This window comes from Miniopterus natalensis, chromosome 2 (assembly GCF_054644295.1).
Source record: "Miniopterus natalensis isolate mMinNat1 chromosome 2, mMinNat1.hap1, whole genome shotgun sequence".
Lineage (NCBI taxonomy): Eukaryota > Metazoa > Chordata > Mammalia > Chiroptera > Miniopteridae > Miniopterus > Miniopterus natalensis.
Genome location: NC_142082.1, coordinates 171,396,501 through 171,412,533, shown reverse-complemented (window position 1 = coordinate 171,412,533; position 16,033 = coordinate 171,396,501). Strand labels below are relative to the sequence as shown.

General features: G+C 40.4%; 1 protein-coding gene across 1 annotated transcript in view; it reads right to left on the bottom strand.

The window, feature by feature from the left end:
* Window positions 1-1,869: 1,869 nt before the first annotated feature.
* APAF1 (apoptotic peptidase activating factor 1) overlaps window positions 1,870-16,033 on the bottom strand; it is a 64,633-nt gene continuing 50,469 nt past the window's right edge. The window contains exons 22-26 of the mRNA XM_016223183.2: window positions 11,640-11,759; window positions 11,203-11,328; window positions 9,449-9,574; window positions 7,865-8,011; window positions 1,870-4,053 (exon numbers count right to left, since the gene is read on the bottom strand). Coding sequence (XP_016078669.2) covers window positions 3,907-4,053; window positions 7,865-8,011; window positions 9,449-9,574; window positions 11,203-11,328; window positions 11,640-11,759 — 666 coding nt within the window. The 3' untranslated portion in view covers window positions 1,870-3,906. The remainder of the gene's footprint in view (window positions 4,054-7,864; window positions 8,012-9,448; window positions 9,575-11,202; window positions 11,329-11,639; window positions 11,760-16,033) is intronic.

Below are 16,033 nucleotides of genomic sequence, written 5' to 3'. Positions count from 1 at the left end.
TGGCCGATTTGGATCAGCAGTTAGAGTGTCAGCCCGTGGACTGAAGGGTCCTGGGTGCAATTCCAGCGGAGCGCATGTACCTCGGTTGCGGGCTCCATCCCCGGCCCAGGTTGGGGTGCATGTAGGAGGCAACTGATCAATGTGTCTCTCTCTCCCTTCCACTCTCTCCCTGAAAAAACAATGGAAAAAATATCCTCAGGTAAGGATTAAAACTAAATAAAAAGATAGGAAAATCAAGCAGAGACCTGTTTCCCGGCTGAAGATGGGGCCCAAATAACAGCAAGCATTGTTCACTGAGCACTGTCTGTCCAAGCACTGGGATAAGTACTTCATGAGCTTTGTCTTATTAGATCCTTACAGCAACCCTGAGAAGCATTTTACAGGTAATTAGAAAACAAGAAACTATCAGCAGCTGTCTTATTGTCCCCAATCTCCCCCAACAACTAAAATGTATGTACTTATTGCCTTGGCTGCTGCTCAAAACAGTGCTTGGCACACCGCAGACACTCAGGGCATACAGGAGAGACAGGTGGCTGGACGAACACACCAATAAAGGAAGTCTGCGCAAGGTCGCACTGACTGAAGGAGCCTACACCCACCCACTGCATTCACTACACTTACTACGCTAACTTGCAATGTTTAGTCTTCGCTGGTCCTTCTCAGTGCCCTGTGCATTCATTCCTTCATCTCACCGACCTGCACTTAGTCCCAGGCCTCCTCTCCACCCACTTCACTGCTGATCTCTTTTGGTTTTGTCCTTTCAAGTGCCAGTGATTCAGATGACTCTCATGATCTGTATCTCCACCACAGATTTTCCCATGAGCTCCAGACCCTTTTCCTCATCAGCTACTCAACATCTCCACTTGGATGCTAAATGGCCACCTCAAACTTACTACGTCCAAAAACCTGTTCCTTTCATTCTCTTCATCTCAGTTGATGGCAACTCTATTCTTCTACCTGATCAGGTCAACAGGCCAAAACCTTGGTATCATTCTTGCATTATCTCTCACAACCATTATCCAATCCATTAACTTATCTTCAAAACATATCCAGAATCCAACTTATCACAACCTCTCCAGCTGTTACTCTAGTCTGCCCGCCTTCATTTTGCCCAGATTACTGCAAAAGCTTCTCAGAGGTCTCCCTGCTCCCACCCTTGCCAGAGTGATCAAGTTAAAGCTTAAGTCAGATGACTCACTGCTCACACCCCTCCATGAGCTCCTGGACGCCCTCCACAGTGCACCTCCCGTTATACTCCCTCACTCAGTCTTCTCCAGCCACACTGGCCGCCTTGCCAGTTCCGAAACAGACCAACCCATCCCACTTTCAGGTCTTTGCTGGCTGTACTCTTGCTTGGGTATTCTCTCCAGATACTAGCATGACTCAGTTCCTCACCTTTCAAGTCTGTGCGCATGTTACCTTCTCAATGAGCAACTCCATCTAAAACTGTAACCCTCCCCCTTCCCATTTATACCCAGTATTGCAACTAATACACTATAGCTTTTACTTATTTACCTTTTGACCACCTCTCCCTAGCACCCAATTGCAACAGGGCAAGGATTTTGTTTTGCTCACTGCTATATCCCCATTACCTACACAAATGCCAGGCACATGGCAGGTCTCAATAAATATTTACTGAATGAAAGAATGAATAAATGAATAAATGAGTTCTATCCTTTACAAGATCTTCTCCATGCCAGCTACATCAGGCAGCAATCATCAGAAAAGGAGAGACAAAATTTAGATAGAGGTGAACTACACATAGCTGAAAACGCGTCATAGAAAGGTTGATGGATTTAGGTGAAGAACCCTTCTCATTTGTTTTCTAATCAACAGAAGACAAGCAAGGAGTCTGAAACAATTTGAAAATGTTTTTCAAAAATATTTTTGGAATTTTATTTACAAAACATTTTTCATTCATGTATTAAAATGTGTACCAAGGCCAAAAACAATCATGTAAACTGTATTATAAATACAAAACGAACAATTTTCAAAACATATAAGACACAATGCAAAAAAAAAAAAATTTTTTTTAATATAAAATGCAATGTAATTTTTCTATACAAAAAGAAAAAGCAGGGCAAAGTGCTTATCTGCAAGTACAAAGAAATCCCCCCCTCCCCAAACTGGCCACAAGCTGCCATGGAATTTGCAGCTGCATCCTACTAGCTTCTCTTCATTCCTCATCTTACCTTGTCTTTCTTCCCATTTTTCTTTTTATTTTTAAGACAAAGGCCAATCAAGACCTTTTAAAAGCTGATGTTTGTTGTTATACTTTAACAGTCAAGTGAGTTCAATTCCAAAGTTAATACTTTATACTCTGAGCTACGAATGAGTTTCTAAACATTGTATGCAGATCAAATTATGATGAGGATACTCTAAGCAGAACATACCATTCCAGACATTTCTTTTATAAAATTAAGACTGTACATCACATTTGCTTAAATCACAGTAAGACTATAACTAGTTCCTCAACCCATTAAAAAAATTCCTTAACAATGTAAAAGATTTCATTCACTCTATGGTTCTCTGGAATGCTAAATAGGAATATCTAATCTAAAATACATCTGGAGTGGTCTATTCCTCCTGCCTACCCATATCTACTAATATGTGATAATAATAAAAACTGGCCTACCTGCTGCTGCTGACAATACCCATTTGATTTACAGCAACAATAATTTTTTAATTTTGCTTATTTTTTTTTATGTAGCAACCACATCTATTATTAATTTATCAGCATTTCCCTTAACAATATATTTCTGGGAAAATACATTGTTTAGATTTAAGCTGCAATTAAGTTTCCTAATCAAGAGTTCAAAAAAGCTAATTATTGACGCTGACGTGCTTTTTTCCAGTCAGAAGCTACCTTTTCTGATTAACCTCCCAGGGAAGGAGGGAGGGGGGGAGAGAAGCAGATCTGGAGAGAAGGGAAGGGAGACGGGCTGGTTGGAGGGTTAAAGGTAACACCAGAGTCACGATGACTTCTGGTTCTGAGAATTCTCTTGAAATTCACTAAAAGAATAGCACTGACATTGCCATTCATCTCAAAGTTAGTAGAATTAGAAGAAAATTATTTTTTTACTATTCTATATTTCTTAGAAAAATTCTGTTATTAAAATGGGCTCCTCCCCAATTAATCTGACTTACTAATGTCTCACTGTGGAGCAACTGCTTTAAAAAAGAAAAAAGTGAAGATGAAAGAAGGTCTGGTGTGTAAAAACCAGAGAGAGCAGGACAGTGCCCAGTGAGCTCAGAGGCTGAGTCCGCTATGGCACGGGCTGTCCTCAGCTAGAAAGGAAAGGCAGGCCAATAAAATCAACTCTCTCCAACACACATAATTCTCACTCTACAGAAAGAACTTTGAAATCCAAGACTCACTTGTCTAGTGAATTAAAAGAAACACTACAAATTATGCACACAGACACAATATTTTTAAAGCTAATTTAAGGAGTGCAAATAAGCGCTGAGATTGTATTTGGGAAAAGTATACCCCGGTGGGGTAAGTGTGGCTCAGAAAGCAGGCCAGCACTACTCTGTGGCACAGCCTGCATAATGATAGTATTAAAACACGTATTTCCTTCGAATTATCCTCATTAATTATGTCAACCAATTTAAACGTATCAAGAGAGAATTTTACCAACAGTATAACGAGGTATGTATTTACATTTTCATTTGCATCTTAAAGACAAACTGTTAAAAATAATGATGATGATTATGAAGAACAAGATTAAAGGTGTGCTCATTTGGGAAAAAGCTACATTAGTATCAGTCTCCCAACCACAAACACTTCCATAATGAATGCAATACTGTAAACAATTCACAGCTTTAGAAAAAGTTCAAATACAGGGTTCACCACAATATTTTCCAATAATGTAAGAGTTCAACTTACATTAGTGCTTAACTATTTTATTCTAAAATCTGTAAAATATATAAAATACCAAGATTATCAACAGTCACATATGTCTTGAAGTCAGGGGACACGTGTATTTTCTTAAGATTGGTTCCATTTGTGTAGAAGGTCTGTGAGGATTCCCCAGTGACAACATTCCACCACTGTTCAGAGAAAAATAAAACTCCCATTAGATCAGTAATTACACTGTGTGACAATCTGTGTGCCACCCAGAGCCTTCACCCCATCACCTCCCCATGCCCAAATTTTAAGCGAACAGCCAGAGAGAAGTCTTAGGTCAATGCTGAATACAGTTATCATCAGCCAGATCATCCTTTCCTGATGAACCCTGGTGACTGCCTCACAGCCACCCTGCACACCTCTACTCAAGGTGTGCTGGAGAAACAGGCAGCCCACAAGGCCATCCAATGTCCATTATGGCTGTGGCTGGACTGAGCTCTCCTGTCTGCATGTCCTTCTCAGTGGAATGGACAGAAGAATGCCCTCTCTTCTCTAAAAATGCCCCTTTGCAGACATGAACTGGTATTCTGGCAGATGCCAAGACTATTCATAATACAGGTGATAGGACAGTGTCCTGTCTACTGAATCCTCTCTCTCAGGAGTGATTCAAGAGCTTATGACCAAGTTTCTTCATAAACTACTCTATACATGGATTCGCTAAGTAAATAGCCAACATCTCAAATGCAGCAGGTGCTCTGGCCAAGTCCTTCCTTTCTCCTCCCAATCACTGAATTCACTAAGATTGTAATAATATTTACGTTCATTTACCAAATGGAAATCATAAAGCTTACAGATATAGCTCCACAAGGGCAGACAAGACACCATACATGAGGATCTTTCCTGCCTTGCACATGTGACTGGGTCAATTTTCGATGTTCACTATCAGTAATGATAACTGGTAAAAGTACACCCCATGGACTTTAGTAAACCTCACTGAAGCAACATGCACTTGCTTGACATTTTCCAGAGCTGACAATTTTGCTCTGTAAAACAGCAGTGTAATCAAGACTTCAGAGGACACATTCCACCTACCAGAGAGCAGACTGTTTTCCGTTGCTAGGGGCAAATCACAGAGGCAGTAGGCCCTTAGAGATCACCCAGGAACTGCCTCATTTTATACATAATGGTGGACACATGCCATTATACATTTGTCAAAATTCACAGAATGAACACCAAGAGTGAACCGTGATGTAAACTATGGACTTTGGGTGATTAGGATGTGTCATGAACATTCATCAATTGTAACATGTACCACTCTTGTGGCGGGCTGGTCATAGTGAGGGAGGCTCTCTATGCATGGGGGCTGGGGTGTATTGGAACTCTGTACACACTGCTCAATTGTGCTGTGAACCTAAAACTGCTCTAAGAAATAAAGTGAATTTAAGAAAAAATTGCAGTTAACATTTACTCAGGGTACACTATGTGCTGCTATGTATTAATTTCTGTAAAGCTCCCAACCCTGGGGTAGAAATTATTGTGTCCATTTTATAGATGAGAAAATAGAGGCACAGAGAGTTTGAATAATCATGTGATTAATAAGAGTATTAACTTAAAGCTAACGAGTAGCAGAGCCAAGCTTTGAACTCTGGCAGTCTGCCCAAGGCTCACTCTTCAACCATTACACTCTGCTGCCTCTGAGTAACAGCAAACCTGCATTTATCACCATGTACTCCAATTTCAAATCAGCCTTGCTCCTTGTGAGTATGAATTAATGTGGATTTCTTGTCATTCTACCAGTATATATACCCTGTGGCATAACACAGGTAGACAGCTAAATTATATCATTTTTAACTTACAAATAGAAACAATTTTGAAAGTTAAGAGCTTTTTAGCTACTGGATGCCTACTTTATCTTATTGACATTCAATTTATGCAGCTTGGATTCTAAAGTAAACAGACTAAAAAGGCCCATTTTCTTGGACACTACAGCAGCTGCTCCTTTTTACTTTTAATTTGCTCTGTGCTTTGGAGAGCCTCATTAACAAGCTGTGTAGATGTGGGCTGGGCTGCATCATGATCAGTTTAACAGGAGGGAAGAGCTGCCTGATTGTCACCTAAATACAGAGACAGTAAACAGGCTACAGGTTCTCCCACCCATAACCTCCGCAATACAGGTATCTGCTCTGCTGCTCTGTTTCAAGGTTCCCCAAGAACTCTGGAAACCTGATGACTGATCTCTACCACATCTTGTACGCCACACTCAGGAATATGCAATAGCCTTTGAAGGTGCCCAGAGCAGCAAATGACATGGTCTCTAGAAGCTCAGTGCCATGGCAGTTTTTTAGCAGTTAATAAAGATTAAGATTCCCAGCTCTCAACACAAAACATCAATGCCGCTATTCTCAGCATCATCCTCAGAGCAGACTAAGCTTATCTTTACATTAAAGGAGGACCAGTGGTGACAGCCTCACAATTCCCTAATAACTAAATAAAGGCATGCCCAAAAAAGCATAGGGCACGCACCATTTTGTAAACAGCATGGTATTTTAAATGCAAACTTGTAAAGGGATCATACATATATCCTCTCATTGAGCTAAAATCTGCCCTCTTATTTCTTTTCTTTTCTTTTTTAAGTCTTTATTGATTTCAGAGAGAGGAAGGGAGATGGACAGAGATAGAAACATCAATGATGAGAGAGTCATTATCGGCTGCCTCCTGCATGCCCCCACTGGGGGATTGAGCCTGCAACTCGGGCTTGTGCCCTGACCAGGAATTGAACTGTGATCACCTGGATCACAGGTCGATGGATCACAGGTCGATGCTCAACCGCTGAGCCAAGCTGGCCAGGCTTATTTATCTTTTTGATAAGCTAGGTTTTTATGTTGAGTAAAATTACAATTACATGGGGTGCCATATAACCAAAACACTCATTCAAATATTTTTTAATATCTACATTGTGTTAGACTGTTAGAATCATCTCCTACACTTGAATGTCTTCAGAGATAACAGTATCGCAAGATATAATTTACTAGAGATCTATTTTAAGTGGTCAGTATAACATGTAGTATTATCTTCAACCCCTTGTCTAAGTAAACTACTGTTGAGAAGCCTCACTTCAGCATCCCCTCCACAGGAAGCCTCTGCTAACTCCCCAAGGAAGAACTGTTCACGCCTCTCCTTTGCGCCTCCACTATCCATATGCAAACCTGTCCCAGAACCCCTCCTATACCCGAGAGGTCTTATTTACTGTCTGCTTCTCCCACAGGCTGTACGCCACCCGAGGCAGGAGCCAAGTCTTCAACCTTGTGCCACAGCAGTGTCTCAGCACACAGGCACTCAACAAGTCCTTATTGAGTGGGTGGGTCAATAGGTGCAAGCACCAAAAAATGACCCTGAGGCTCTACAACACACTCAGCCTTGGCCACAGTCGTCACTCATAGTAAGTTTGTATATACCAACTTACGAACTGCGCAATTTCAGGGAAGTGACAACTCTCTATGAACATCGGTTTCCTCACCTATAAGCCAAATGTGATAAAACTCGAACCTTACAAAACTGGCTGATGAGATGATGTAAGTAAAGCATTTTGCAAACTATAAAGCAATGTGCTCCTGCTATTATTACTACTACTACCACTGCTACTACTAATACTTAAGAAAAAAATTTCAGAAATTTTTTTAGAGACTTTTGACCAAAATAATTAGTAACTATGAGGTAGAAAATGAAACTAAGTTAAAACCCCACTCTAGTCATTCTGATATTCTAAGACTGTACGGGGCAGTGTGAGAGCTCTGGAATGAGAACAGCCCCCACACTGCCACCAAAACTTCCAAAAGATTTGAGGAAGGTAGCCTTGCACCCCTCAGTCTCATCACCGCAAAATGGGGATAACAGGAGTTGCACTTCCACTCTGATAGGCTGTATGAAGACCAGCTGAGAAACAGGAGGTGAAAACAGCTTGGACAGTAGGATACAGGCTGTTATTTCCTTTCACAGTCTCTAATGAACTCTGACCTTCAGATAGCCTCCAGCAGAGACCAGCGTCTTGCTATCTGGAGAGAAGCAGAGGTCGGTCACCCAGCCTCCGTGGGTAGCAGCTCCTTCTTCTATGGAAACAGGAGCACACAAATGAAGAAGCGCACCGTCTGAGACACTCCATATCTACACAAACATGAAACACACGATTCATTAACAGGGTTTCCCAGACATTTTTATGTATATTTATCTCATCTGAAACATATTTGGAAATCTTTCTTAAAAATGTAATTACAATTCAGTGATACCTTAGGGATTTTTTTATATTGCACTCTCTCCTGTTCAAATTTTTAAAAAATTCTAATTATAATACAAGTGCATTACTTACAATGTTTATCATTAACTATATTCCAAAAAAGAAAACAAAAGGACTTAGAGTGATTGATTAGAATACTGTGACTCTCTTCATTTAACAAAAAGAGAAGGCTGGGAGAAACAAGGAATAAAAAAGATATAGCATATAAACTACCTTAAAAAAAACACAAAGAAATATCTAATACATTTAATTAAAACAAAAGAATTCTAAGATCTACCACTAAGAATGTTGACAGATGTCAATCAAATATGTAACGTATACGTATTTTAAGCACTAAGTAAAAAAAAAACCTAGAACTCCCAGTAAGGTTCCAAATATATATGATAATTTTACTAGACTCTTATAAACAACCCAATTACTTACAGATGCTAATATTTCCATTTATTTCCAGTGACACTTAATATTTAGCAGTACTCTAATTTTTCAAAGAAATGCATATAAGATTTTAAAAAATAGCCCAGCCAGAGTGGCTCAGTTGGTTGAGCAATGAACCCACGCACCAAAAGGTTGCCAGTTCAATTGCGGGTCAAGGCACATAACTGGGTTGCAGGTTTGATCTCCAGTCAGGAAGCCTATCTGATGACACCTGTACTCCTGCCAACTGTAGACTCTCTCATTCTGCATTATATACCTGCTCCTTGAATTTTAAATCCTTTTATTGTAAAAAAGAAAAAGAGAAAAAAAAACAAGACACTCTGAATATACTGGTTACCATAGCAGCAATCCCAATGCCCAGACTTTTCCCATCAAGTACCCACTCCTTCTAACACAACCAGAGGCAGGCAGTCCCATGAGGGCTGCCATAGGCCACACTGTAAACCTTGACTTTCTAATGGGTATAATGCTAAAGAGATGTTTTCTTTCAGTACTGAAAACAGCAGAATATACAATTCATTTATAATCTAGATAATGGTTTACAAAATTATTTTCCTCAAATTCTGCCACTAAAAACAACCTTTGGTTCAGGTCCAAGAATTAAGATGACTCATTCTCAAGATAACAGCAGAGAACCAACTACAAATAACTAGGGCATCTGCCTTCTCACACACATAGGAAATGCTCTGCTCTAAAATGAATTCTTTGCTGCAGTAGCATGCAGCTGTGAACACACCATGCACAAGAAACACAACAAAGAACGACTCTTCCACCCCGAACCAGGGCTGGTGCTAACAAAGGCCCCCAGTGTGGTATAGAGGGCTCGCCCAAGCTACACGGAGAACAGTGCTTCATGTCCCCAGACACCCTACCCTGATTTCTCCATTGTCATCTCCAGTTGCCAGCAGGGTGCTGTCCACAGAGAAGGCAGAGCAGCGCACACAGCCTTTGTGGCCCTTCAATTCATGAAGAGGGGAAAGGTGTTCAAAACTCCAAATCTGGAAGGCAATTAAGATAGGTTAGGAACAGTAAATACATTCAAAATAAGCATCTGTAAACCTTGCCCTGAGGGTTAGTCAGCCATAACCTTGATCACATGGCAGCTGCAACATTCAACAGTTCATAAATCTTCCTGAGAGTCCCAAGTTCCCACTGCAACCTTGTTCATTGTTGAGTTTCCTTTTAATTACTCAAGTTAACTTCAGCTCAAGAATCAAAGTTCTTAACTTTAGATTTGGAAGAAAGAAGAGTAAATGAGTTAAGACCAGTCTGTGGCATGAAGCAGGCTTGAATGTGAGTCCTGGCTCCACTATTTACTAGATACTTGTGGCTTAGGACAACCCACATAAGTTGCTATAGCTTCAGTTTCTGCATCTGTGAAATGGGGATAAAAGTACCTATGATGTGAAGGTCAACTGAGATGATAGAGAGTGAAATTCCTAGCACAAGGCCTAACATATGGCAAGTGTGCTCTAAAGGTCAGTCACTACTGTCCTACAATTCCAGCAGTCAAATGCAGTTATTTTCCTTCCAATATTCTCCCTTACATTTCTGTCATCACCATTCAACGAGCATAGGCTGAAAACTACCCTCTTCCAGGCACTGTGAGCTAAGATTTGGTGGTACAAAGATGAATTGGATATTGTCCTTGAAAAGTCTCTAATTTCATCAGAATGCTGGCTAATGAGTGGTTAAGTGAACAGTTGTATGAAGTAAATGCTCTAATAAGTGTGAGTAATATGTAAAGGGCACACTGACGGTGAAGCAGCTAATCCTGCCTGAGGGCCAGGAAAGGGCTTGCTGGAGAGCTGACACCAAATTGAGGTCTGAAATAATGAGTCACCATGCTTCAGGGTAAAAAGGAATCCAAGGTTGTGTCAAGCCACAGTTAACGGTGTGCACAAAAAGTCCATGGGAGGAACAGCCTGGACAGCGGGAGAAATGCTGCAGAAAGAGATGGCAATGAGCTAAGGAATCTGGCTTACAAACCATCAGGTCATGGAGGTACTTCGGCAGGGACTCGGACAGCAGGAGGGAAGATCAGCTGGAGGAGGTACAGACCAGAGACAGGCCCACCAATGAAGGAAGAAAGCCTAGTCTTAAGGGTGGGGCAAGGAGAGGAAGCAGGATCCCAAAGACATTGAGAAGTAATCAACAGAGCACAGAAGACAGGATAGAGTCTGGGGCAATTCCAAGGTTTGTAGTTTGGAAAGATGGGTAGGTAATAATGCCATTAACAAGATGGATAAACAAGAAGAGAATGGAGTATTCAGTGTTCCAAAATAGGCAACATCATTTCACTGGACTGCAATTTTCAGAAGCATCAACTTATATCAATTATATAAAAACCTACCGTAGATGGATGTGCAATTAAATGTAAACCCCTTTCAATGCTTTTTATTGCCTATGATATGCAGAAGAGATTGCACTTGATTCGTAATAGACAACAAGTAATCAGTAACGGAGAAATCAAAAGTCCTTAACGTCATTCATTGAATCTATTTCACACCAACTAAATGCCAGTGAGAATCCTCCAAAAACTGAGAAAATTTACACATTATTTGGACTCTTAATACATAACCAACACCACAGTTTTATGCATGCACATTTCAATTGGCCGACCTACCTTTGCAGTGTTGTCAGCAGAGGTAGATGAAAACTTGGTAGCATCAGGAGAAATATCACAAGAAAGTACAGTATCCTGGTGACAGACGAAGTCTTTTTCTATTCTTCCAGTAGTGATATTCCACACCTTCAAAGAAAAACTCAGAAGTTGACACTTTTAAAACCATTCTGTGCTACTGAACATAATCAGCTGAAAGACAGACCATACAACAAGAGCTCTAGCACACTGGTTGCTCTGACCTCTTTACATGCCCTTTACTACAAATGCTCATGCACACAAAGCACATGTAGGTAACTGCAGTCAACTGACACCAAGCAAGAGAACACAAGTTTGAAAATGTAAGTAGTGACTCACCATCCATCTGCTTTTGGCTGTCACAATATCATCCCTGCAACATCAGAATACTTTTTAAAAAAGAAATCTGTGCTTCAAATTACCTTCACCGTTCCATCAAATGACCAGGAAAGCAGTCTTGAATTTTTCAAGAGCCTGAAGTCTTTCACTGTTTCCTGATGGGCTTGCAGGAAGAAATACTCCTCTGATTGCCAATTCCATACCTGAACACCAAGGAAAGAAGTCTGTATAACCCTCTTCCCATAGTCTCCCATCGGAGGGTGAGGGAGAATGTGACCACCTGTCTGGAGTCTTTTGTCCTTGTGGCATTTCAGTAAAGCAAAGCCAAGTACCAAGTGCCCTATTTTACAGACAGAGAAGAGAAAACCTGAGGCTAAATAACTTGACTAGGGGTAAAATAAAATACTTTTCCTCCTAAACACAATGTTTTCCTCAGTTGCTTGGAGAGCAGTTAATTACACCAGAAGATAGCGAAAAGCCAAACATGCTAGTGAGCTCACCATCAGATTAAATTTCCAGAGAAATTTATCCCAATTACATAGTCACAGATTTCTAACCTCACAAGCTAGGCCAGTCTGCAGATTCTAGCTCCACTATAGCTACTGAATCCTACTGGCCCTTGCCTGGCAAGGTCAACTGACCAGAGCAGCTTCAAAGAAGGTCATGGGATTTCTAAGCTATAGAGATCTTAGCTATAACCTAATGCAATCCTCAAAAATGACAAAAGAGGTGATATAGTACATTACTTTTCACATAGAGCTCCAAGAAGAATTCCTCAGGCAAAATGGAAGAAGAAACTGAAATAATACAAGTAACTGTGCACAGTAAGCCATACAAACATATGTTTGTATGTATACCTGGAGCTTACCTATGTATTTTATTAACCAATGTCACTCCAATAAATTCAATTAAAAATAATATGTGGACATATAGGTTAAAAAAAAAAAGTGAGTCACAGAGGTGAACAAAAATCTTATTTCTATGTCATGTCCATGTATAGAACAACTCTTAATTACTAAATCAAAGCAATTATATTTGGAGCCTTATTAATTCTTGACTTGAAATTAATGTAACAAATATTTACTTAGCACCTACATGTGAAGCAAATATGAATGAAACAAGGACCTAGCATTAAGAAACTCAAAGGTCTAGCAAAGAAAATGAGATGTACCAAAAACAAACAAACGAACAACAGAAGCTATATCGATACAGATAAAAGTTCTGTAGAAGTCGAAAAAGCGATGCCTTAGGGAAGGCTTGATGGAGGGAATATATTCAAAGCAGGCCTGAGGAGTGGGTTAGAAGTATGATTCACCAATGGTGGAGGGCATTTCAAACAAAGGAAATGAATGCTGGAGTTAAAGTGCAGGAGCAGGAAAATGTCGTCAGATTATGATAAGGACCTGCTCATAGTCCAGAATCTGGCTGGAATATAGGGTGTGCAGAAGGAACAGGAGGAGAAAAAGGCCAGGAAGATATCTGACAAAACAGCCCAGAGCCCCGGTGAAGCTTGGTTTCTGAGCTGTGGACAAGCAGGCAGGCTCCAAAAGAATTTTCTTCTATTTTTAAAAATCGGCCACCAACAGAGGGACACATATTAGAAATATTCTGGATCTGATTTTGACTGGTGAAGGTTAAGCAGTAGGAATGTCTGTAAGGTTTTTCCTGTCAGACATACGCAAAACTGTAAAAGAAGGGACATCTCCCTTACCCCCTTCCTTTGCTCCTTTATCCTACACTCTAAGCAGCCACTGTCCCCACCGAGCCCTTGCACTCAGCTCCCCACCGCTGCTGCCTCAGAGTGCTCATTCACAGAAGCAGGGTATCTTCTATGAGAGCAAGAGCAGCTGGAAGTGAGAATAACTTAGAGAGAATGAACTAGGAGTTTCAGTATTTTAAGAACCCAGTGATATGTCGGGGGAAGGGGAAGAAAAAGGCTTTTCTGGCTCCCCAAATCGTATCAGAAAGGAAAGGCTCCTGTGCAACTCAACATAACGTACTCTACACCAGTCCCACCGGGAAATTTCTAGTTCCCTCCTCCTACTTTCTGGGCTTTACTGGACTAGAGGATCAGTGGCTACTATTGACAGCTCTTCCTGGTTGACAGGCACTGCCATTCCCAGCTGTGTCTGACTCAATGTTCATTCCTGCCATCTGTTCTTACTGCTACCCTCCACATCAAGAAACCAGACAGCCTTCCTGAGCAGCCACAACAAAGAATCTAACAATCACTGAGGGGACACTAAGATGCCCTTAACAGGTTATGTTGCAGAAGCTTTCTTTCTTTTTTTTTTTAATTTTATTTTTGTTTAAAATATTACAGACGTCCCTTTTTCTCCCCAATGACCCATTCCACCCTGTCCCTTCCCCCTCCCCACCACTGTCCGTGTCCTTGGGTTGTGCATATATGCATATAAATTCTTTGGTTACTCTCTCCCCCTCCACCCACTTGCCCTCCTCCATCCCTCTGACATTGATCAGTCTCATCTATGCTTCCATGTCATTGAATCTATTCTATTCATCAGTTTATTAAGTTCTTCAGATTCCACGTATAAGCGAGATCATGTGAAATTTGTCTTTTGCTGCCTGGCTTATTTCACTTAGCATAATATTCTCTAGGTCCATCCATACTGTCCCAAAGGGTATGAGATTCTTCTTCTTTATAGCTGTGTAGTATTCCATGGTGTAAATGTTCCACAGCTTTTTTATCCACTCATCTACTGATGGGCACTTGGGCTGTTTCCAGATCTTAGCTATTGTAAACTGTGCTGCTATGAACATCGGGGTACATATATTCTTTCTGATAAATGCAGAAGCTTTCTGATAAGGCAATGATGACAGGGATACTTTTCTTGTCAGGACTCAAACATACTGAATTGAATCACCTTATATAATAGCTAAACTTCTACCAGCCTTTGCCAAATGTATTAAGGCTGAGTTTGGAGATCTCTCTACCACTGGTGTAATTTTTGCAATGTATTTACACTGTAGAATTTTTTCAACTATATAAATAATACAATTTAAATTTTAAAAAATGCTAAAGAATCTTCCTGTACCTCCAAGAAATCACATATTCTCATACAATGGCTATCACATCAAGGTAAAGAATCAAAGAACACCAAGGTAGACCTCAACTTTCACAACTCTGGACGCTATAATCAGGCAAGCGATTCTTCTAATGTTGGCAATAACTTTAGTTCACCTCAACAAAGATTTACTGAGCCCCTTCTTTCTATATTCCAGGAGCTGAGGACACAAAGACGATTAAAATAAAACTCCAAAATGGTAACTATGTGGGGCGGGTGAGGGTTTGTTAATTGACTTGATTGTGGGCATTATTTCACAGCGAGTGCACACGTCAAGTCATCACATTATATCTCTTAGATGTACACAATTCTCTCAGTTATGCCTCAAGACAGCTGGGTATTGAAAACAAGCCTCCAATGAATTATACTAAAATGCTGTAACAAAACTTAACCAGTCTATTCTTGGAAATACCTACCCAGAGTTTTGTTACGTAAATGTATACTCCTATACTCCTAAAACATTTTAAATGTAAAAAGTATTGTAAGGGGAGCAGAAAAAGAGGAAGAAACACCACTCATATTTCTAAAAACAATCCAACTGCAATACCAAAGATATTCCTAGCAATGATTTCTCCCTCTGGCCTAAATGCCCGGTCTTTAAGCAGGTCATAAAACCCATGAATTTAGCTTTGACAGAAAGGCTATACAGTACAAAATGCCTCAGCAGGATTTCATCAGACATAGCTTAGTTTTACCCATTTCAAAGCCATTGGAGCCTGGCCAGGCATGGCTCAGCAGCTGAGCATCGACCTCGGATCTAGGCGATTCGGATTCGATTCCTGGTCAGGGCACATGCCCAGGTTGCAGGTTAGACAGCTGATCAATGACTCTCTCATCATTGATGTTTCTATCTCTCTCTCTCCCTCTCTTTTCCTCTCTCTGAAATCAATAAAGCCACTGGAAAGGAAGAAAGACGAGTATTACACTGAGTTTCACAGCTAATACACCAGTATCATGGGAGCCTATAATAAGTAAGTTTCTGTACTGAAGCCAAATTTCTTTCTAATCATATAGGACTCACAAAGATATAACATTACAAGTTTTTTTCCAGTCCAGCCGGCTTGGCTCAGCAGTTGAGCATCAACCTACGATCCAGGAGATGACAGTTCAATTCCCGGTCAGGGCACATCATGCCTGGGTTGTGGGCTCAGTCCCCAGTGTGGGGCGTGCAGGAGGCAGCTGATCAATGACTCTCTCATCATTGATGCTTCTATCTCTCTCTCTCTTCCTTTTCCTTCCTCTCTCCCTAAAATCAATAAAAAAATTTTTACAAAAGTTTTTTTCCAAAATGGCTTTTAATTGTTTAAATCATTCTTATTATTATTTATTTATCTTTTTTTTTAGAATTGGGTTCTTTTATTTTATTTTTATTTATTTTTAAATGTATCTTT